At 39.7% G+C, this 24,759-nt stretch overlaps 2 protein-coding genes across 3 annotated transcripts; both read right to left on the reverse strand.

The window, feature by feature from the left end:
* Positions 1-944: 944 nt before the first annotated feature.
* LOC146384033 (SWI/SNF-related matrix-associated actin-dependent regulator of chromatin subfamily A member 2) lies at positions 945-8,741 on the reverse strand. The gene is made up of 6 exons (XM_084935720.1): positions 8,300-8,741; positions 6,415-6,644; positions 4,044-4,149; positions 2,300-2,401; positions 2,023-2,167; positions 945-1,904 (listed from the first exon to the last, which is right to left on the reverse strand). Exons 1-6 carry the CDS (start codon positions 8,393-8,395, stop codon positions 1,771-1,773), a joined length of 813 nt encoding a protein of 270 aa, XP_084791846.1. The 5' UTR covers positions 8,396-8,741; the 3' UTR covers positions 945-1,770.
* Positions 8,742-14,260: 5,519 nt separating this feature from the next.
* On the reverse strand, positions 14,261-23,598 carry LOC146384034 (KN motif and ankyrin repeat domain-containing protein 1-like). 2 transcript variants are annotated; one of them, XM_084935721.1, is made up of 10 exons: positions 19,806-23,597; positions 19,368-19,520; positions 18,738-18,846; positions 18,496-18,645; positions 18,265-18,352; positions 17,451-17,670; positions 16,337-16,479; positions 15,169-15,369; positions 14,803-14,901; positions 14,261-14,704 (listed from the first exon to the last, which is right to left on the reverse strand). In XM_084935721.1, the coding sequence occupies exons 1-10, from the start codon at positions 22,087-22,089 to the stop codon at positions 14,642-14,644; spliced, it is 3,510 nt and encodes a 1,169-aa protein (XP_084791847.1). In that variant the 5' UTR covers positions 22,090-23,597; the 3' UTR covers positions 14,261-14,641. The 2 variants fall into 2 exon arrangements, with proteins under 2 accessions (XP_084791847.1, XP_084791848.1); XM_084935722.1 differs by lacking the exon at positions 14,261-14,704 and having other exon boundaries at positions 14,804-14,901; positions 15,165-15,369; positions 19,806-23,598.
* Between the last annotated feature and the right edge of the window lie 1,161 nt (positions 23,599-24,759).

A 24,759-nucleotide genomic window follows, 5' to 3' on the forward strand; every position in this document is an offset into this window, starting at 1 on the left:
TGAAAGAATTAGAAAACAAAATTATTTGTATTAATGAAACTACAGGCAGAAGATGAAGAAACAGATGAATGTAATACGACACAGAAAGGCACTACTTTTTGTTTTCTGTTTGTTTATAGGTTACATGAAAACATATGGAGTTGATCATTGAGCTTAGTGAGCAGTGAGTAGCTGTTTATTCAACAGATATGAGCCTGCATCAGTCTAACTTTCTGCATGAGAGCTCCCAGCTTTGCGTCTAAAGCCTTGAAATTCTTTCTAGGGTAAATTTCAACATATAAATCAGTGAAGGCTTCTATGCTATTTATGTTTGTTTGCTGTTTATCTTTTCTAAATAACACGAATTGAACGTCTTCAAGATGGGCGACTGGGTGGGCACAGATAGGCCGTGACACTGCCATAGATGGGCCCATATGTAACTGCTGTAACACTGGAGAACATGACTGAAGCATATGCTAGAGCTGTTGATCACAATTTACCGTCAGCTATACCTGGTTCCATGAGCACATATGGCAAGAGAGCTAAGAGCTTGTGGATGCCAGTCATAAATCCACTGTCCATCTCACAATTTTAAAGAAACTATTGATGAAAAAGTGCAAAATTTGTTTTTTAGGGTTTTCTCTATATTACTGTACGCTATTACAATAGTACCTAATAATATAAAGCACCTTTGGCGCTATAATAATAACATTAAGTTGCACTACATGTAAATATAAACTTAGCATATATCACATTTCTTTGCATTTATTTCTTATACTGTTTAAATTGCTACATGATATTGTACAATGTATATTTTAATGAATTCTTTCTCTGTATAGACAAAGATCCAGACAAACAGTTCTCTTGCACCATCTATTGTCAGATTCTTTATACACAGTTCAAATACATAAACATTTTAACATCTCGTTCTGCTCACCGGGTTAAAAATAATCGATACCAACCAGTGGGACTTTTTGGTAAAATTTATTTTGCAAGTGTTTAAGTGATACAGGTTTTTGAGGGATTGTCTTAACAATGATGTCTTTCATCCTCCCCAAATAGTAGGAGAGTAAATGAAAAGAAATTTTGTTATTTTTCACACAAACTGTACAATATGTGAATATACTGTAGCACAAGGGATACAAATGTTTGACTTAAGTACCCCTGGTTAGATCCAAACTTATTCCATCAAGTATCAGAAACAGACAAAAGGCATACTACCAGTATTTGTCACATGTCTTTTTACTTGTATCCACTCTAAAAATCACATTCAGAGACTTTAAACAAATCTAATTTGCTCATCTCCGATTCATTAAACAGACCTTCCTGTGTGCTTCAATGCCCTGGCCCTGAACACATCATCATCAGCAGGTTTTCCTCTGGAGGAGCCAGCTTCAGGACAGAGATACATATCATGCTCCAAAGACATATGAAGGCATTTCATACAATCAAATATATTGATTAAAAACAGTCAATGAAACTGGTGCTTTACATTATATCTGCAGAAGCTATCACGGGGACTAAAGCAGATAAAACGTAAATCATAATTCTTATAAAAGACCAGCTAAATGAGAAGAACAGCACTGTGCAGCAAGATGTGTTTGAGTGATGTGAGTCATCTAAAAAAAGCACTGTTTTATAAGTGCTTCACATTGAGGAGTCCTTTCACGGTTATTTTCAAAGAGCTTTCTTTTAATTAAAAAAAACACAACAACATAAAGAAACCAATGAAAAGGGATGTGGCAGAGAATAGACATGGACAAGAATACAAAAAGAGCAGGGTCTTTTAGTTCAACCTTCATCTTTTGTGGTGTTATCCTCTAGATCCTCATCGCTGTCTAAATCACTGTGAACCCTCTTGGCCATAGTATTTCTGCTTCTCTGCTCCTTAGCCCCTTTCTTGATCTGAACTGGTAATGGTTTCACTGGTTATAAAAAGGGAACGAAATATATGATAAGTCTAATGCAAAACACTACTGCAGACAAACAAAAATGTTACTCCTTTTTCTCCATTCACCCTAGTTATTAAAACACAGCCCTCACCTGCTGATGGAACAAACTGGTCTTCAGCTCCACCGCCATTATTGCTGTGACTGGCGCTAACCGTCTCTTTCTGTTCTTCATCTGTGACGATTCTCTGTCTCGCACTCTCAAAAACAGACTTAATGACAATAGAATCCTCATAGATCTGCAGTGATTTACACACACAAACACAGACACACACACATACACACGCGATCAGAGTTTTTATAACAGGAACCGTGGAGAAAAACTATTTTGCTGCTTGTGAATGAAAGAATTCCTCCTGAGATCCCTTCACCTGTGATCCCTCCAGATTATAAGTCTGAGCATTGTGACACAGGAGGAAAATGTCCTTCTCCAGATCTCCCACACTTCTGTACTTGTGATTGCGAACACGTTCCTATGAAATACAGTAATAAAAACAGACAAATAACAACAACAATAAAACTATAAACTGATTTGGTTCATTATTTAATTTTTTTTAAAAAGGACAAAAATACAAAGATACTTGATTGTCTCCTGAACTTTTCTAAAACACACTTATTCAGTTTTTTGCTGAGAATTAAATGAAAAAAACTCACTCACTTCAAGTCTGTACACTAAATAAGAAATTAGACTTGTCAGTCATCTTAGCATTAAGACCTCAAACAAACGGAGAAGGTAACAAAATAGCTACCAGCACCGTCACATGTCACATGACTTCTGTTAATCTTTTTGCAGCAAAGCCAGAATGTAGACACAACAGGTTGTGACTTTATGGGAAGTTTGGTGCTGAAACTACATTTTGGCTGGCAAAGTGATATTCTGAAGTTAGTGCAGTGTATAAAATCTCACCACTAGATGTCAGTAGATTGCACATTGCAGTCAACTGAATTATGTTTTCTTACCTCTCCCAAGTGCATAAATCTAGCTATGGTGGCTGTTGTAGGACAAACAAGTCTGGTCGCCATCTGTACGGAATGTAGGGTGTCAGCCTACACCCTACACTCACTGACCTCAGCTGTCAGTATGTGTCCATGTCTGTTAAATTTGGAGGAGGGTGTAAAGCTTTACAAAAGGAGTCCAATATGACTCAGTTAAGCTAACTTCTGTCCAATGACAGCGATACTGAGGTGAGTTGTTGAGAATATTCTGAACTTTTCTGTCGCTAAGTGCTGCTGTTTTTGCTGTTGTTAGCCTCTGTTAGCTGCTGTTAGCCATTGTAAGTACGAGTTTCTTTGAAGTGGATGTAACATTGCCGGACTTGGACACTTAGTGAATAAATTCTCCTACGCTGCGAGAACGAAATCAAACTGTTTGTCAGAGGCAGTGTTTGATTTTTGGGACATTCGAGCCTAACATTAACTGGCATAAGGTTAGCTTATAACCAGCTGTTGTTGTTAAGTCAACTTATTGTCAGCTTATTGGAGGCACTAATCTGTTGATAATAAGTAATTGCAACAACATTGGGTATAAATGAGCATGTTTGTGTTTGTGTGTGGTTTAGTATATTTATGTGTACAACATTTGTTTTTTCTAATCCTCAAAAATCAACTGACTTTAACTTTAATGTGTAGTTGGCCTTTGTTGGTTGTTTTTATGTGTGTATTACATTAATTAAAAACAACAACAACAATTTTACACCACATGCTGTCTTTTCTACAGTCTGACTGTAAGGATGATGGGGGGAACATGGTAAACCTACGTGCTAGACCATCAGCTTAATAGAAACATGCTAGCGTTTAGCTCTTACAATGGCGATAAATAAAAAAGTTCTAGTTTTGTGGACTCTGTTAAGCATAAAAATACTAAGGCTCTTTCTGTTCAACCCATGTGTATTTAAAATACATTGACATATTTGTATTATATAGTATACCTAAGCTCTAGTTAACTCCTCTTAATCACTGTTTACTGAATGAAGGTTTTGAATACTGAATACAGACTCCCACTTGCCATTGATGTATTATGGTTCACCCCCTTTTCATTAAATTTTATCTTCGTAGAAAAGGTAACAGTGAAATCTGTATTGTGTCGGAGTTGTGAGGGTATTCAGTGACACAAACCCTGATCCTTCTGAAGTCCACGGGCTTTCGGATCAGTTCGTAGTACTCGGGTACCTCCTTCTTAGAGGGAAGCTGCACAAAGCCTTTACTGATCTGCCGTCCCAACCTAGAAACACAATGTGTCTTTTAATCTCGTGACAATAGGAAAAATGTTTAATTATTCTGTCAATATCTGTAAGACATTTTGTTTTCTTATTCCTGATAATGTTTTCTTGCAGTCCACACTTACATACAATGTCTTTTCAGGACTAAATTTTGAAGGAGGCACAATCCCAAAATAAACTGCTGATTGATTCAATGTTCAGCATTCAAAACTTGACAAAGTGAGTAGCTGCACTGGGATTTTTAAGGCAGGTTTCCCTGAAAGCCCTTTGAGGTATTAGGTTAGACTCGCAAAATGTTTAAAGCTGAAATTTTTGACTTCTGCTTCAATCCAGCAGCAGGGGGTGAGAGAAATAAGTGTTCTGGTTCCTCACTGAGTCGCTAGGCTAAAAAACTCTCTTGTTAAAACTCTCTTGTTAAAATATCCCACTGCACAATCCATCCATCCATCCATTTTCTGCAATGCAAAGATCATGCATCATACAGAAAGGTCTGGCTAGCTTCTTGCTGAGGCAACAGAACTAACCATTGCACTACAGTGCTGTTGTCCCTGGATAGACCAATTTACTTAAATATAATACTTTTAATAATAATGATAATATCAAAAGAATCCCTTAATCAATCAGCTTTAAAGGGGACCTACTACGGTCATTTATAATTCCGTATTTTTAGTCTTGAATTCAGCTACAGTAGCTTCATCCTAGACCCTGGTGCAGTACCACAGTTTATTCACTGTATGAACTAAACTATTTTGGCCGCTTCCTTTGAACCAGCTTTGTTCTGGCTGTTCCTCGCAAACACAAGGTTTGAACAGCAGGTGGGTGGGGGCCACTGGGCCTACGATGGGAGCTGAGTGCCTGAAATGACTGCATCAGGGATATCCCCTCGCTTTGACACCATACAAACACAAAGAGCTGAAAACCCTGAGTGTGTTTATACTGAACCCTGAGCTTTAGCCTTTGGGATTACTTACACATATGCTGACTTCATTATACAAAAATTTGTCTAATAGGGTATAACAGGTCCCCTTTAAGCTGTAATCAGGTGTACAGTTTTGTAGGAATTGCTATAACTACAAGACCATCTCAACAAATGTAATTTTAGAATCTACATGTGTTCTCTATTTGTCACAAGTGAAATATTTCAAGCCTTTTTTGTTCTCATTTTGATGATCATGGCTTATAGCTCACGGAAATCAGAAATCCAGCACCTTAGATTAACAGAATCTTTTTCTTAGAGTTTAAATAGTGTGTATGTCTCATTTGAGTTCAGTACATAATGCCACAGTCACAGGAAGGATTGCTGACTTCACAGTTGTCAGAGGGCAATCATCAACACCCTCCACAAGGTAGGTAAGCCACAGAAGGTGATTAGTGAAAAGGGGTTGCTATATACAAAGTGCTGTACTAAAGTATATTAATGGAAAAGTTTATACAAGAACTTGGGAAAGCTTCACAAAGAGAGTCAGAGCCACTATGCAAAGACTTTCTTCAGGAAAGGGGCTACAACTGTTGCATTCTTGACATCGGCCAACTGCTGAACCAGATACAGCATCACAAACGTCTTACCTGGGCTAAGGAGAAAAAGAACTGGACCGTTGCTCAGTGGCCCACGGTCATCTTTTCAGATGAAGGTAAATGCCGCATTTCATTTGGAAATTGAGGCCTTAGAGTCTGGAGAAAGCGTGAAAAGCCACTGAATCCAAGGTGTCTAGTGCAAAGTTTGCAGTCTGTCTGCTGTATTTTATCAAGGCTAAAGTCAACACAGGTGTCTACCAGGAGATTTTTACACCACTTCATGCTTCCATCTACTCATAAGCTTGAAGGGGATCTGGTTTTCCTTTTCCAGGAGGACTTGGCAGCACAGGCCCAAATCTATTTCCCAATTGCTCGTAGAATACAAATAGAAGATGAGAACCACCTAACCCCAAAATACAGGCTAAACCCTGCTGTCAAAGCTACCCGGGCTTCAGTCGCACCTCAGCAGTGCCCCAAGCTGATCACCTCCATGTCGTACCACACTGATGCGGTATAAGCCATAATAGTCAAAATAAAATCAAAAAAGCTTGAAATATTTAAATTTATGCATAATGAATATAGATTACATGAAAAAAAAAACCCTAAAAGCAATCAGTATGAATGAGATCATGCTCATCAAAAGTTTAATATTATCAAATAAAACATTATATTCATTTTTTTTTTTAAATTAAAAAGAGATCTAAAAATAGTGACTTTTTTGACACAGCCCAAACGTCTTTCACATCCCTCACCCATCTTTGTAGTTCATGACCATATCCACCAGTGTGTTCAGTGTTCTGGTGAGTTCAGGTGGATTTGGAGGGAGTTTCTCAGCTGGTGGGCGCCCTCGCTTCCTTTTGACTTTCTCGCCAGTTTCTTGCCCAGCCTTCAGGTCTTTCACTGCTTGATGATCACCTTTGCGCTTCTTCAGACTGATGTCCTCCTCCATGTCCTCTAGAGAACCGTTCTCTCTTGCCTCGAGCTGTGGGTGGGGAAATCTTGTAAATGCACATGTATTTTCTTTTTGTTTAGTTCCTACTTCAGCAACACAAAGACTGTGAGGAGGAGAGAGAATATTTGCTAGAGAATGGGAGGAAAGAGTTCATTTCAAAACTTCTATTTTCTGTTTATTCTAACTTGGCCTCTTTGATTTTCATGTCAAAGCTCTCGGGAAAACGCACAGTACGTGTTTTTCCCAGACGCAAACCTGAAGCGCTTAAGACGACAAACTGCAGATTCTAAATTTAAAACCTCCAAATTAAAGCCCTCTAAGTCTCCATCTAATTAGCAGCTGGAATTCAGGCATTTGGAATTACAGAGCATGGTTTTGTATTCAAATGAATCAGGACTCATTTATTTATTACAATAACATCTGAATTTACATGGACTGAAGCAACCTAGTGCCATCTCTGCAAATTTAGGACAGATTATTTGATCTGTGGGCTTTGATGTGAGATGATTATCGAGGGGATGCTTATTTTTTAATGCACGACGAGTCGGAATGGATTCGAGGAAGCCCTTTTCTGCCAAAGCACAGAGTCTAAAAATGCCATTGTGCCATAAATATGAATCTATATTTTGCTGCTTTGCACTCAGCCTCGTGCATGCAAGACAGAGAGAAAAAAGAGAGAGCCGGAATCATTATTTTAGGTGTGTGGTGTTTGACAAGGGTGCGTGCTGCATCCCGAGTTATGTTCAACCGTTTCACCCGCTCCTTTTCGATTATGCAGCGACCACTGTGTTTTCCACAAAGGCAATTAGAGGCCAGAAACAAGAGTGAGTGTGCATGCAGCACAAGCAGCTCTTGCAGCAGCAGCAGCTGGAGGGGGGGTAGAGAGGGCATGCTGTCCAATCTGAACAGAATATTGATGCATCAATAATACAGGATCATACAGTACACACATCAGCCTTCACATCATATAATACAGCACGCCTGCTGATCTCTCAAGGACGCAAACTTGAGATATTTAACACACACTGATCCGAGGAGCAGTGAACGGTGCCATGCAGAATTAGAAAAAATGGAAAAACAATAACAATAACCCCCCCCTCAAAAAAAAAAAAAAAAAGGACTGAAGATGCATGCCTGCACTTCCAACCATAAAAAAGACATAGCAGAAGCTGACTTAGAGGAGACAACAGCACTAGAGACAACAATAGAAATCCTGCTCATCATTGTTCAGGGCTCAAATGTAGGCTTTGAAAAGCCCCGCTACTCCCTCTAAGGGGAAGCAATCGTTCCAGCGGAATACTGGAGGGATAGAGGGTAATCCTCAAAGATGTATAACACAGCTGAGAGCTGCCTGATTGACTGTGCATGTGGAGTGGAAGGGTGTCAGAGTGTGCATGTGAAGCTCCATGCCTGTGCTATCTCCTAACAAGCCTGCCTCTTCCCTGACTAATCTGGCAAAGATTCCCTCTCATCTGTTACAACACACACCTACACACTCTCTCTCCCTGCCTCTTACTCACACGCGCGCGCGCACACACGCATACACTCTCTCTCTTTCCTTGGCGTGCGCGCGCACACACACGCACATTCACACACATTTTATCCATCTCTTCCTCTCTTCCCATGCGATGTACCCTGGCTGAATCCTGAGCCTGTGAAGAAAAGACATGGAGGAGGATATTTACCTGACTGCAATCTGCAGGCTGGTTATCGGGATCGGCTGCAGCGGTGGGGGAGAGAATTAGCAAGCCAGCATAGCGGCGAGCTGCTAGTCTCTTCATCAGCTGATCACTCAGAAGCAGAGCCCAGAAGGGGGGAGAATAAAAGCGCTATGTTTTCATATACAAATCATTGGGCAGGGGGAAAATACAAATGCCATACCCATCTCCCGTCTGCAGCTCTCCGAAGTCTTTTTCCTGACTCTGGAAGGCCCCGAGCTTGTCTCCCTCTGCATGTTTTTAATATCGACTGTTGCCAGACGTTATTATTTTTTTCTTTCCTCTCTCTCTCTCTCTCTCTCTCCCTCTCTCTCTTTCTCTCTTCCTACCCCTCTGTTAAAGTTGTCGGGTCCTTTTTTATTGTTATTATTTCTTTAAAAAAAAATCTGCACTGTATTTTGGAGGGATCGTGCTGTTCGTTATCAACTAAGGCAAGCAAGAAACTCCTGCTGGAACCAGGAGTCCAAGCCTGAAAGCAGCACGGACATTCATGAGTTCACTCGAGAGCACATTTGAATGTGCAGCCGCCTCGGAATTCCAGCAGGGTGATTAATGCATAAATATTGACTCAGATTACACTTAATTCCTCAGCCGAGACAGCAAGGAAAAAAGAAAAAAAGTTCTCTGCAAAGTCCGAGCCGCTGAGCTGCAGCAATTGCAGAAAAAAACAAAAAAGGGAGTTTTTCTACTTTAGGCAAGTATTCAAAGCCATGTGGTTTCTGTAAAGCAATTAGAGTTTTCTTCCTAACATGTGCACAAAAAAACAAACCAAAAAGGCTGCTGCTGGATAACAGCACATGTAACAGCACAGAAAAACATATGCAAAAATTTTTTTAAAAAAATGTCTGATGTCAGAGCAACATCGTTTTGTCCAGTGGAAATACTTGTGAAGTGGAGGATCTCAGCTGAATGGAATTCAGTGAGAGAAAATCATAATGCACGAGTTACAGACCATTTGTCATGCCATGCTACCCTACTACAGTATACATACACTCCTATATTCGTCCACTTTATTAGGTACGCCTACTCTTATGCGCCCTAACACGAATATCTGGTGAGCCAATCATATGACAGCAACTCAGTGCATTTGGGCATGTAAGCATGCTCAAGGCGATCTGCTGAGGTTCAAACTGAGCATCAGAATGAGAAAGCGTGATTTAAGTGTCTTTGAATGTGGTATGGTTGTTGGTGTCTGATGGGCTGGTAGGAGAAACTGCTGATTTACTGGGATTTTCCCACACAACAATCTCTAGGGATTAGCAAATGGTCCAAAAAAAGGAAAAAAACGAAGAGAGAGAGAGGGGGGGGGGGGGGGGGGGGGGTGTAGTTCTGGGGTGAAAGTGTTTTGTTGATGCCAGAGTTCAGAGGAGAATGGCCAGACTGATTTGAACTGACAGGAAAGCAATGCCAACTCGAATAATCACTGCTTATAAGAAAGATGGCAGAAGAGCATCTCTGAAGGCACATCACATTGATCCTAGAAGTAAATGGCCAGCAGCAGCAGAAGACCACAATGGACACAATCATTCAACAATGGAAGAACACACACGCACACACACACGCACACACACACACACACACACACACCACACACGCACACACACACGCGCACGCACGCACACACATAAAATATATATACATATATCTGAGTTTGATTGGTTTATCGTGAAAATATTGATTATAGCTGTTTTATATCAAACTGATTCAGGGAAATATGTGACATCACCTTTGCCAAACAACTCCCACCCACTTCAATAAACCAGTAAGAGGAGCACGTGACCAATAGCTCTGAATGTGCGGTCAGCATAAAACCCAGTACGTGGTGCCACATTTGATTTAACTTATTCGATTTGACTTGTCCACAGCAAATCAAAGTTTCTGCACTGTCTTTTCCAAATCCAACAAATGCATTTATTAGTTAATTTAGTGTTTGTGGTTTGTTGGATCTTGGTCCCAAATTGACAAATGGCCCAAAACATCAAGAATGCTTCACAGACATTGTTGCAGTGACTGTTTTTCAAAACCTTTTAAGTCTCAGTTTTATGATATGGCACAAAACTAATAATTACTAACTCTTACAGAATTTTTATCGCCCAATATGTAACCTGATTTAAATGTGAGCCTTATTATGACATATTGAGCTGCACAGTAATAACCCAGGAACCCAAACATATACACAAGGATGGTCTGCACCATGAAATAATAAATCACGAACCATCTAATGTAGAAGTCCATACATGTCACATGCAACATATTGTACTGAAGACACATGTACCCTTCTGACAGGAACATCCATATCTTTTGATGGCATGTGTCAGTGTGCAAAGGGCTTCACTGGCATGAAACTGTGACTGCTGAATGTCCTTGCATGCCAGCTTCATATGACATTCATTAGGGTTTTACAAAACAGTTTTGTTTTGCTTTCAAGATTGCTTACATCAGCATCTATTCTACTAAATAACATGGTAGCGGTGATATTTCGGCTTAAACAAACGGGGAAATTAAATGAACGGATTAGCTAACCTCGGTGAAATAGAGATATCTTTCCAGACTAATGTTCCCAAGAATCACTTGCTGAAAACTGCTGACTGTTACCATGGCAACAGCAAATTTTGATGGTGGCCCTTGTATTTCATTGTGTTTTATTGCTGTTGCTGGGAAATGATTCAGAGTGCTCTCAGTCACACAAGCTCTCAGGAATTGGAGACAAAGTGGTACACTGGGGAAACGAGTGCAGCGGGAAGCCGAACAACATAATTTTATAATCTGTCTTTTCATGGAAGCTTTCTGTCTTGTGCACCCAAGCACTGCTTTAAAAAAAAAGCTCTGGAAATGGGCAAAATATAAATCACATGAGTAGATGAAGAAAACAAAAGGAAAAGGAAATACAACAAACTGACTGTGAGATCGCATGTTTCACTGATGAAAACATCGTACTTCGTAAATGGTTAAAAAAAAGGTTGAAAAAAAAAAACCCGAGATACATCTTAATCTGTTCTTTCTTTTATTTTATAACTTGTCACATGTTCACTCACCAACAGTGCTGTAGCGTAAAATTAAACAATGATAATCTCTGAGCTGCAGGACTGCTGCAGAATTGAATTATCACCACACGCTCTCTCTTCTCACACCAATGAAGCTGGGGAATATTAATTAAAATGGTGAGAACTGTAGGGCACAGGTTATTCTGAATGGTTGATAAATGATTTACAGCTCATTCAAAGCTGAAATTCGCTTTTAATTTCCAGTAGTACAAACGCCAAGAGAGGCAAGACTACTCTGATGAGTTATCAAGGCCAGGTTTTGCAGTCTAAGGTCACAAACTCACCTAATAATTCAGTCATTAATAGTCATTTTTTGAAAAAGGTCTACATAATCTTGCTTATAGGGGAAGAAAGGCAATGGTACTTTACTGATAGACATCATAGTCAACTGAGAAGGGACGGGATGAACACTGAGGGCAATACCCGGTGAGGTGGTAGAAATGAGGTGAGAATGGTGGGTAGTTTCTGTGTAAGAGAGCTCACAGCGAGCATCAGAGCCATCTGACCGGCCTGGGCAGCAGAAGGCAGGAGTCAAACACAGGAAGAAACAGGGCAAAAGAGCTGGGTGTCAGGATGAAGAAAAATTGGTGCCTGCCAAACCAAAAAAGGAAAGAAGTGTTCGTGCCTGGCTGAAGGCTCAGCTGATATTATTTTTGGTTGAGATACTTCAGGTGGAACAGTGGTAAGCACTGCTGTCTCACAGCAAAGAAGGTACTGGGTTTGAATCCACCAGCTGGTTGAAAAATCTCTTACACAATGACAGAGCTCACGTGACCCTTCTTTTGTGTGTGACTAAAAACATTATCAGAGGCTCCATTTTTCCTTTCCTCCAGCAAATGTGTAACACATATAACACAATAACGTGCTACCTTAAAATTCCTTTCTATTAAACAAACATGGGACTAATCTTGTCATCTGTCAGACTGTATTTATTTATTACATTGCTGATATTTATTTGTACATTTTGTCCATGATTGGTAGAAAAAGATGCGCTACAGATATGTAGTAGTTTATGCTGCATCTTCTTACCCTGTTTACATAGTATAAAGTAAAAGCTTTGACAAAAAATAAACAGTTTTTAAAGATTACAAAACATATAAATAAAAAGGCCACTTGGGTTGAATTGAACTTTTGTTAGAATCATGAACAAAAAGGGTATTTTGACATTTACAGTAAACAACAAGTAATCATGCATTTCAACAAAATCTATAATCCTTATGAATTTAAAATAGTAAACTATGTTGCCATGCATCTATATTCCTGTAAGTTATAGTAATGTACACAGTATGGTGTCAATAACTTTAGTATATTTAATGAAGCCATGCAAAACTTTACTATGGTATCATGGATATTTTCTGAGGTACAGATCCTTTAAGTACGAAGGGCTGGGTCAAGATTTTGCACTTTGTAATTTTTGTTACTTTTATCCCAGCGCATTTGAGCCCTGTGACTTTACAAATAATATGAGATATAAAAATAGTACAAAATTTCACCTTAGCACTAAGTAAAACCCAATTCCAAAAATGCTGGGATGCCGTATAAAAAATAAACAAATAAATAAAAAAGCTATGATTTGCAAATCTCTTAAACCAATAAGTTTTCACAATAGTACATAAAAAATAAATCAAATGTTTAAATAAAATGTACTATTTAAATTTTAATTTAATGGAGCAACATAACTAAAAAAAGTTGGGAATGGGCAACAAGAGGTCAGAAATTTAGAGATACTAAAAAGAAACCGCTGGAAGAACAAAAGGTTAACTGAGAATTTGTCAGTAACACGCTTGGGTAAAAAAGTGCAGCTTAGAGATGCAGAGTTTCTCAGAAGTGAAGATGGGCAGTATCTACAAGATACAAATTATGGAACAATTTCAGAATGATATTTATCGCTGTAAAACTGTGAAGACTTACTCATCATCTACAGTACATAATCTAAAAGGATTCCTGCAATCTGTAGAAATCTCTGTGCAGAAAGGAACAAGTCTGAAAATCCAATAGTGGATGCCTGTGATTTTCAGGCCCTCGGGCATTGAAAACAGCCACTATTTGGATTTGAATTTATTCTGTTATGGAAATCACTGAATGGGCTTAGGAACACTTCCAGAAATCACCGTGTGTGAACACAATTCACCATCCCAACCACAAACGCAGGTTAAAGCTCTATCATGGAAAAAAAGAACCCTATGTGAACATGATCCAGAATTGCAGCTGTCTTCTCTGGTCAAAGCTCATTTTAAGAGAACTGAGGCAAAGTAGAAAGCTGTTCTGTGGTCAGATTTTTTTGAAAACATAAATGCTGCATCCTCCAGACTAAAGATCAGAAGGATCGTCTGGTTTGTTATCAGCACGCAGCTCAAAAGCCTGAATCTCTGATGGTATTTTGACATTAGTATCTATGAAACTGGCAGCTGGCACTTCTGAAAAGGCACCATCAGTGCTGAAAGGTATGTACAGGTTTTAGAGGAAAATATGTAATGTCTTTGCTGCTGATATAATCTTAGCATACTTCATATGCTGAGGCCATGCTACTCCATCTATTGCAGCAGCATGGCTTCATAGAAGAGGTTGGATGCTGAAACAAAAAGTACAACAAAGACAACACACAACTGTTGAGCAGTTAGAATCACCTATCAGATAGGAATGAGACAATCCTCCTCTACCAGAGGGTCCAGCAGCTGGTCTCCTCAGTTCCCAGATGTTACAAAGAGATGTTACAGAGTGTTGCTAAAAGAAGAGGGGATGCCCCGCAGTGTTAAACATGGCCTGTGCCAAAGTTTTTAGATATGTTCTGGCCATCAAATTCAAAATAACCTGATTTAAAAATAAGATTAAAAGGTTTGACATGTGTTCTATGTTCCACCTTCAATAAAAACATGGGTTGAAATGATTTGCAAATCATTGCAATCTACTTTTATTTCTATTTAACACAGCATCCCAGTTGAAGTGCATCTTAACTTGGGGACTTTGGATAATTTTGCATGCTCTCCTTAAATATACACACATGCACTATATTAAATTTACTGTAATACACATTCAGTTGTATTAAATATGAAATTACCAGTGTTATCTTATACACATGTATGCATACCGTGCTACTAGATAATGAAAAGCATTTTGTCAACTGCTGAATTATGACAGATAAATATTCAACTGAATTCTCTTGATAAGATTGAAACTGACAAAGTTATACACAATGTGGGCTTTGATATTGAATCATCTGAAAATAAGTTTCATGTAGCATCAAATCAGAGTTTGGGGGATCCCATCATTCAAAGACGTGTCTATCACTGGAAGAAGAAAGAGACCTGCCACTGTGACGACCAGTTGCCTGATAAGAAACACACAAACACCAAAATGCATACAATGTAAAAAAAGATGCACAAACACATTTATATTGTGTGTTAATGTAAAAATTGACTCACATACCCCTGCGTGTCCTTTGGAGAAGTTGGCATGAGCATAAAGAAGCACTGCAATGTCATTGTGTCCTGCCTCTAATGCGATGGACATGGCTGTGCTTTCATCCTGTTTATGCACAAAATACACCACAAGAGCTTCTGTTGTTTATCGCACAATAACAGACAGAAAATAAAAGAGCCTCAGTATAATTAATTACATACCATTTCTATCCCTTTTGTTTTCTCCTGACACACTGAATGTGTCTTCTGTAACAAATGGTTACTCTCTGCTTTTGTAATATAATATCTAAAACAAAGTAAGAGCGCTTCTGCTTCACGGCTTGAGGCCACCGGGCTCACAGAAGCTGCAAAGTAGAGGCAATGACTCACATACACTGTCAGTCAGGGTGGCATCGCACTCCGGCTGTGCCAGCAGTAGTTTAACAATGTCAGCGTGGCCATGCTCGCTTGCACACATCAGCGCCGTGGAGCCCTCATCATCCTGGAGATTGACCTCCGCCCCTTGTGCCAGGAGTGCCTGCACCATGTCCATCCTGCCATGGCTCACAGCGAGCATCAGAGCCGTCTGACCGGCCTGGGCAGCAGAAGGCAGGAGTCAAACACAGGAAGAAACAGGGCAAGTAATGCTGAGTCACACATCTCCAAATATAAAGATACAGTCAGTAGACGACTGGGGAAAGGAAAAAAAATGAGTGGGACTGTGAAGCTAGTTCAGTTATTTATTCTTTCTTATACCGATTCACTGAATTTCAACTACACAACACAAATGTAGCCACTGGATGAATATTTTCATCTTTTTGAAAGTTTACATTTAATTTAATTATTTGCAAAATATTCTCAGTCTCGTGGTTTGTTCTCGCTTCTTTCGGACACAGGAAATGTATGTATGTAAACATAAAAGGTTAAACGCTAGCTTGTGATTCATGCAGTGAATGGAAGTCGGCTTAGGACTGATCTTTTCGCGTAGGAGTGTGGCCGCTCCTCTGTATCAGCATATCACAGCAGCTGCGCCATCGGTTGCTAAGCCAACAAGCCTCAGACGTAGCATTTCCTCAGAGGTGCATATCCAGTAAAAATGACAAGTTGCAGATCTCAACTTTGTGAGGAATTCTGACGCACATAATCAGGCGTTTGTTTGGCAGTGCTGTGATATCTGCAGGATTTTTTTAAGCAGCTAAAGACAAAGGAAAGACTGTTTTCATTGTATTTATATTTATGCAAGCAGTTACATTTATCTGTCTACATAAAATAAACTCCAAAAATTATTAAGAGTAAAATCAGAGACATCTTATAAGGAAAGTTTCTTTAAAATAAAATAGTTGCACACAGTTCCTCCTATGTTTCATCTTCTGACATCACATAGGAGAGTAGATTGAGTGATGCATTAAATCATTTTGACAATACCCACATTGAATGAAAGCCATGAGAGCTGCAGCAATTTTTAAAAAATTGTAAAACTAGTTTGTAAAAAACTTAAACTAAAAAGTGTAATGTGAGAGCCAGCTAACCACTCCTCACCCACAACCTGAGAACATACTGACCTGGCTGGCCTTGGCGTTGACATCTCCTTTAGTGAAGAGCTGCTCGACTACTTTCATGTTGTCTGGATTATCCACAGCAGCAAGTGCAGCCAGCATGATGGGCGTGTAACCTGCTGAATTCTGCTGATTCACGTTGCACACCTCTGTAGTGATTGGCGGTCAAATGGATGGCAGTGGAAAAAACAAGCAAGAGGAAGAAGAATGTATATTATTTTGTACTGATAACAATTCACACTTGTTTTAATCATACAAATGCCAAGTTTTATTTTGTAAGGAAGACCTGTTCCAGATAAGCTTTTGTGGTGAGTGACTAAAAATGACAAAACTGTTATGCAATATAGATTCACAGAAAAAGGCTGGCGCTTAGAGATATATATTCTGAGTGATATACATACACAGAAGCTGTTCAGTCGGGCACCCAGTGCAAATATCAAACTGTCCTGACAAACTAAATAATTAAGTGACTGTCCAGAATAGTGTTTCTGCCTTTCGATCCCTTTTATACTCATTCACAGCTGGAAAAATGGTTGAAACAAGCCATTATGATTTTCAAAAGGCAATCTCCAGCACATAATTTCTTATTTTTAAAAAAAATCGTATTTTCCAAGCTTTTCCCAAAAAAACCCATCTCATTTATCAGCTACCCAGCAGTCAAAAATGTATTCTATTGCCCATGCTGGTTTAAGAAACCAGGGTCTTCTTTTTTATCAATATTTTCCAGTTTTTGACAGGAGCACTTTGTATCTTACCACACACAGAATTCGCTTGCTGCTGGTATTTTTGCCACCTAGTGGCTATTAGAAAGAATACCAAGATGTTCATATGATATGACAAATCCAGATTATACATGGGCTTCTGAGCGGTACAGCTGAATTACACAAGGCGCTTCCGCCCTAAAAAACTGTGAGCTTGCTTGTTTCTCTGATTTGCTGGGAGATTCAAATTAAAAGGACAACTCTTGCGGCATTTTGTAGAAGTTAAAAAAAGCCCTGGCAGCATAATTTGTCTGTAATCTTGTTTTAAGCATGTCCAGACTGCAAAGAAATAAACTTAATTCTCGTGACATAGAGGGACAGAGAAAAAAATATGTACTTGGGGTGGTGTGGTGATGTACCTGGATTAAGCAATTTCTTCACAATGCCAAAGTTCGAGTGAGAAACACTGTAGTGTAGAGCTGTGTTTCCATTGCCATCAGCCATATTAACTATGTACTGCAATACTGAAGGTGAAATGGCCTGAAACGTAGATAAGTAGTCCTCTACAGTTTCAGGAGATGCTGACTTGTGGCTGGACACAGAGAACCACTCTTGCTGGAGTGTGTGCAGACAGTCCTGCTGCAAGAGGAAAAAAGGATGCATTATATATGCAAAAACAGCACTTCTTTTTTTAAACACATACTTCTTGCCATAAATTAGTTTAGTAGAGCAATCAGGACTGAATAGACACAATCCTCCCATAATTACAGGGATGTGAATGAAAGAAGAAGCAACAATTCTATAAAAGACATCATAAAAGAAGAGGGATCTGTCATTATTTCAAACATAAAAAGGCATGTCGAGAGTTCTTGTTATTCTTTTTAGTGTTTCAGCTTTCACAATGGAAGCTGTCAAAAGTTACCTTGCTCATATACTTCCTTTGAATTCCACTTCTTCTTACCTATTTTGCATTTTACTGTGAAAGTGAGCAGTCTATTTCACTTAGAAAGAAAAACATTCTCAAGTTGAAGCAAATGATATGGCTAAAAATTCTTCTACTGAGGAATTTTTTTCATATCCAATGGCAAGGATACTTCTTTAGAAACGACATACTTTCAACCACCATGGCCCAGCATCTCTCCACACCCATGCTAATCAAAACACGTACAGACAAACAAGGCCCCTGGTGACTTTCAGTGGCTCTCATACTGAATATAGTAAAACAAAACATACCATTTCCCTGTTGGATAAAGCTGTGTCATCACTCAGGTGCGTCTTTAAGGCTTGACAAGCAAAAAACATCCGTTCGCTCATCCTACGCCTGAAAATAACCAAATTCTATTGGTTACTAGATGTCAGTTCAGATTTGAAAGGACTCCCACAGTAATGCAGACTGCTGTTGCGAAGCTTTTTATTGTTGCAGTTTTATTGGCTTTGAACCCTTTTAGACTTCTCCCAGATTACCTCTGCTGCGTATACACTCTCGCAGCTCCTTTTGATCCCTTGTTGTCTTTTTCCTTTTGTGATTGGGCAACATCTTGAGGAGATTCCCTAAATGTTCTTTTTATCTTTCTGTCTACATCATCATGCTCATAATTCGACACTGGGTCCAGCCTAAGGACAATAAAACAAGAGCTTAATATCTATGAACATACCACATCCATCATTTCAGAAATAAAACATTTGTTTAGACATTAGACACCTACCCTGTAGTCACACCCAGAAACTTCATGCTCTGCCTGTTGCTACTACAGCACTGGTTACCATTCTGTTTCTTTATTACATTCCTTGGCTTACCAGCATTATCTGACCTGTCTAGAAATGAGCACAAAGCACTTTTATTCTTAACACAAATCACACAGTATGTTGCATTAAATGCATGTATAGCAAAACAGTTACAAGGCTAGCTAGGTCACGTTCAGAGTATATGAAAACACACGATTCTTTATGCATTCGTTCACATCTAAAAGCCTCGGTGGAAAAGAGAAAGCATTCTTTTACACCAGCTCCTCCCACAAAGCAGTTCAATTTTAGATCTTAAGCCACAAAGTGCTATGTGGCACACAACGTCTTCCAAAACCAGATATCATTCCACACATCGCAAATGTATCCCTCAAAAAGGGAACTTGCCAAGCTGAAGCCAGCCACTTCCCCTGAACCTAGTTCAAGTTTAAACTGGGCGCCGGGAGTGGCTTCAAAATAAAATATTTTTATACTAAAAGATTTTTAAACTTCCTTCACTGAGACAAAATTCCTACTAACTGGATATTTACTAAATATCTCATGAAAAAAAGGATTTGGATTTATAACTAAACATAAATAAATAAAAATATTACCTTGTAAACCAGAGGACGTCTGCTGTTCTATCATTTTAATCATTCTTTTCACCTCTGAATCATTACTGCTGTGTTGACACAGTCCTGCATTTGCTTTGTCACACTTAGAGGAGACAAGTGAAAGTTGAGACTGGGACTGAGAGTCTTTGTTTGCTGCATGAAAGTAAGATAATAGTAGACAGAAACGTATAAACATAACATTGCAGATTTGAAAAAAATTGTTAATTGCATCACCTACTTTGTGTAGATAAAGGTTTTTTTTTAATGTGTAAAAATCTGGAGCTATGTCATTCTATACAAATGACAGCAATAATGCAAGTAATACAAGCGCAAACTGTTCAACCTATTCAGAATGTATAGTAATAAATTACCAGGAAATTTGGTATCAGCTTTGCAAATGTTTTATGAAGAATCAATGTTTTTGGTTTGCTGTGTTACCTGCTGGTTGAGAACTGAACATGTGGATGTCTGTCCCTCCTTGTGCCATAGGTTTTTTATTGCAGGAGCTGGGATCTCCTTGGCCACTGTTATGATCAGGACAGTCCTCTGTGAGCAGGTCCCCATGCTCCATGCTGAGGAGCCTCTGCAACTTCTCGATGTAATGGTTCAGCTCATGGTCCCACTGTAACTGTGCAGGTTTCTGGAAATTCTGTCCAGGTGTCCTGGATGAAACTGAAAAATCCCTTATCCGCCCTTCCCCTACACCAACACTCTTTGTTTTGACAGGGTCAGGTAGATGGGACGGTCCGGATGCCATATTTCGAGTTTTCAGTCCAACTAGGAAATTCTCATTAATGTCTGTGAATCCAACTCCAGTGTCTCGAGTTACCCTGGTGACCGCTTCTGGCGTTTGCTTTGAAATACTTTCTACTGCATTTGCAGTTCCTACACCGATTGTTCGGGTCTCTGTGGTGCATCTGACGTCTCGGACCCTATTGCCTACAGATACTGTCCTAGTTGAAGTGTGAGTGGTGTTGGTGTGCTTGTCTTGGGTGCTGAGGAGCGTATTCGTGCTGGAGTCAGTGCTGAAGGCGTGCTTGGTGTTGGTAAAGCGAGACACTGAACTACATACAGTGTTGGTACGCTGCGATGCTGTTTGGGGTGATACCATGATTCCAAGCTCAACTCCTCTGACTCGATCTGTAGTCATACACTGTGAAACTGCTTCCTTTGCCTCGCAAATGGTCACATCGACAGAACAATCCCCACAAGCCACTGAACAATACTCTTTCTTGGACCTCAGATTTGCCAGTGGCACCTCTGTGTTGCTTTCTGCATCACATACCCTTATCTCTGTCCCAACTCCTTGTGTGTTTGTAAAAACGTGCATTTCCACAGCCTTGTCGCTGGTCTCCACTCGCTCCCTGACCTCCCAGAGGCTCATGGGTACATCCAGTCCTGTGCAAATACTCCTCATCATAGGTGCACAGGATACTCCTACAGTTTTTACCTCCTTTTCCTCGCCTGTGGAAGCATCTCTGAGCTCTGTGTGATTACCCACTCCCTGGCTTTTGGTGGTTGGCCTTGCATCTGAGCCTATGCTTACAGTGGACGGTCTGGCACAGCAGGCCTTGTCAACCCGGTTCCTGGCTCCTGCAGCCTGAAGTTCCAGTTTCAGACGAATCAACTCCGTCTCCAGAACTGATTCTTTCAACTCTATTTCTAATTGACAAATTCTCTCCTTTAAGGCACTGTTTATTAATTCTTGGGCATCACGCTCTGCCTCCTGTTCTGTGTAAATTCCCAGACTGACTTCAGATACTTCTGTTGCAATGGACCTCATCTCTACCTGCTCAGTGTATGCATATTTGTTTTCTTTTGGTGGCTTAGACAAGATGATATCCATATCGTTGTCAGTTCCCACAGCGACTGACTTAAATGTTTTGTCATGAAGAGGGTTACATTTTTCATGCAATGTCCCCAACTGTCCCACTTTGATGGACCTTTCCAGTTCTTGCATGTCTTTGGTCAATCGCCCAACCTCCTTCAGATCTGTGCAGCTACTTTTAACTTCAAGATCTTTTTTGGTATTTCTGTTGATCTCAATTTCAGACCCTTCAATGGTATACAGGCTGTTCCAGGTTACATCATTGACGTTCTCTCTCTCAATCAAGTCCTTGAGCTGACAGCTTAGTTGCCTCTTTTCCTCCTGAAGGACTGAGATCTTTACCTGGAGGATTGGGATGATTTTCACTTGCTCCTCTAACTCTTTCAGTCTTTGTAGCGCAACCACCATTTGGTCACGGACATGTTGCAGGTGCATGGGGCCAAGACTGGTAACTGGAGTTGTTCTACCTGAGCTCTGTGGACTTACTCTCAGACAGCCTGTGCTGCCTCTACTGCCCAGGGATGAGCCGAGTTGGACCTCGGGTCCAGTGCCAGTAGGCTTATTGCCATTATTGTTCTGATTATATGCACCTAGGCCAGTGAAAGGTGAGAGTGACCCAGGGGAGCTCACACCTCCGAAGCTGGCCAGTCGTCGACGGGGATAGGGCTGGGGTGGAGACTGTCTTGTCACCTCCTGATTCAAGGGTTTGTGGGTCTCCAGAAAGGCCCTCTCCATCACAGGGCTTTGACTTTGGAAGAGAGATCGTGCAGCTGGCTGAGGCTTTGGCTCAGTTAGTATCTGAGAGGTTCCCAGACTTTCATTTCTTTTATTATTATCCAACAAGGAACCATGTGGTGGAGGAAGAGGTGGTCTACCTCGAGCTGCAGAGGACATGCCCAGTAGTTTTGAATCATCACCACTAGATGATGACAAGGACTCTGCAGAATACCACTGACTAGATGAAATGCCACTCTGCGTTTTGTCCACATTACTGCCGGCCACCCTGGGCCTCCTTTTTAGGCTTAGTCGCTTAATGGTGGCGGCGTCTCAGAAACTGTCCACACGCTGGATCCAGTCCACTTCAGACTGATAACTGTAATCAATTTCAAGGTGGTTAGGGAACCAGTGCTTTGGCCTGTTAAATAGTTGGACAGCTGTACTTTAATCTTCCTCTCTGAAAAGAGTAGTCAGGGAAGCAAAAGAATAAAAATAAAACAGCAAAAATCCAGACCAAACATTATGCAGAAAGGTGGAAAATCTTTTTTAAAAAATACAATAAATAAATCTTACAGAAAATAATAAGTTGTTGTAAATTTAAGTTTTAAATAACATTTAATCATCATGAATCATCATGAATACACAGTAAAATCTTGAAGGCTTTAGGCTATATACTCTTCCCTTTTCTTTCCTTACCTTAGTATGTGTGGATCAGTGACCATTTCTCTGAGTCTCAAGCCTTCCTTCACTTCAAAATGTTTCTGACTCTAATCTCTCTGAGCCTGTCCCACAAGGGGAGGAGGGAGAGAGGAGTGTCTACCAATCCTGCAGACACTTTTTTCAGTAGTTACTTCTCTCCCAATGGTATGTGTCTCTCTACATAGACTGAGCCCACTCTATAATTACTCTGCAACTCTCCCTGTAAATGCCCAACCATTCTCTTGGCAGGACTTCTCAACCACAAACATATTCCAAGTATTTTAGCCACTGAATATAAAAGCAAAGAAAATACCTAGGACAACACAATTCTAACCTATAACTATATTTAAATAGTAAATGTTAAATGCATTAAGCTGGAATTGCAATAAATTCCATCATACAACCCCTATTATCAAAAAGTACATTTCATGCATTACTTCCAGAAGCATGTACAAATTACAAACATTTTTGTGACTCTATAGCATTTAGGTTAGTGGTAATTCTATCAGTTATCATTACCTGACATATTCCTCAGGACTTAAAAACCTTGAACGTGTTTCAGAATATCTCAATAATGATTTAATTCCTTTTTCATTCAGTCTAAACTTTGAATAAGTCTGCAAATAAAAGAAAAACACATCAAATTAACTTTGAACCTTGGTGTTGCTGTCTCATTCGTATGAGCTCCTTCTCTCTCTCATCCCAGGTCTGACAGTCGATAACAGCTAACATTACAGTGCTTGCATAAAGGAAATGCAATACTGAGACATTATAGTTATTTCTGCACAACTACAGGAGGATGGGGCTTAGCCTCAACACACTGTCATTGCAATGCTATCCCCTATCACATTTTCATTGATAAGCACCTTTCTGTTCTCAGCATGCTAGTGTTTTGAGAAGGCTTCCTCTCTTATTCTCCCTTCATAGAAAGTCAGTTTAAAGAATTACTGAAATCTATATCTAATATATGTATATATATATATATATATATATATATATATATAATACAACAATCTACTCTAATATAATCTAATCTGATATAGCATTTATAATTAACATGCATAAAATAATGACTTATGTGTGGAGTAAGCCAAGTGGAGTTGGATAAGGAGGATTTAACAACTTGATATCTTTTTTGTAAGCTGTCTGCATTTTTCTACATTTTTTAGAACTTGATACCCTGAAAGAGTCAAAACTAATGTGAAGCCCAGCAAATGTGTAAGTAAATTGGTGTGTACAAAGTCAATCCAAACTACACATCAAAAACACAGACAAGTTGCTATTTGCATACTACTGAGACATAAACAATCTGAAAAATACTGTTTATTTTGCAGAACCAATGAAAATGGTATTACTATGAAATAAATTACAGTTTTCTGTGGCTGGAGTTAAGGTTGACTAATCATCTGCTGATTCAAGTGTTTGTGGGTCTCTGTAACAGCCTGTTCCATCACAGGGCTTTATCTCTACAGCTGGTTCATCTGACTTGACTCATCTGTGGCTAATCTGAGGTTGCTGGACTTCTCAGTCTTTTAGTGTTATCCAATGAGAAGCCACGTGGTAGCTCCACCTCTAGCTGTAGAATGAAGGGATCGTCATTCTAAAGCTCGAGGTGCTCCCTTCAGGATTTATTAGTTTTTCTTATTTTTTTATTGTGAACAAGTGTGAACAAGTTCTTGCCCTAAACTTAATAACTGGTTGTGCCACCCTTGGCAGCAGGAACTGCAATCAAGCATTTGTGATAAGTGGCAATGACTCTTTCACATGACTGTGGAAGAATATGGAGGGATTTTGGCCTACTCTTCCTTGCAGAGTTGTTTAAATTCTGTCACACTAGAGTTTTTTTGTTTGTTTGTTTTTTTTAACATCAACATCCCATTAAAGCATCTCAATTGGATTTAAGTCCAGACTTTGACTAGTCCTGCTGCATAACCTCAGTGTGCATCAGCATCATGGCACAAATCGATGATGGGCGGACATTCTCCTTCAGGATTTTGTGGTAGAGAGCAGAATTCATGGCCCCAGATCATCACACTACCACCACCATGTCTGACTGCTGGTATGATGTTCTTTTCATGAAATGCTGTATTATTTTTACAAAATATGTAACAGGAGACAACCCTTCCAAAAAGTTCAGCTTTTGTCTTG

Source organism: Perissodus microlepis, chromosome 7 (genome assembly GCF_051167445.1).
Source record: "Perissodus microlepis isolate ML-2025 ecotype Zambia chromosome 7, ASM5116744v1, whole genome shotgun sequence".
NCBI classification, from domain to species: domain Eukaryota; kingdom Metazoa; phylum Chordata; class Actinopteri; order Cichliformes; family Cichlidae; genus Perissodus; species Perissodus microlepis.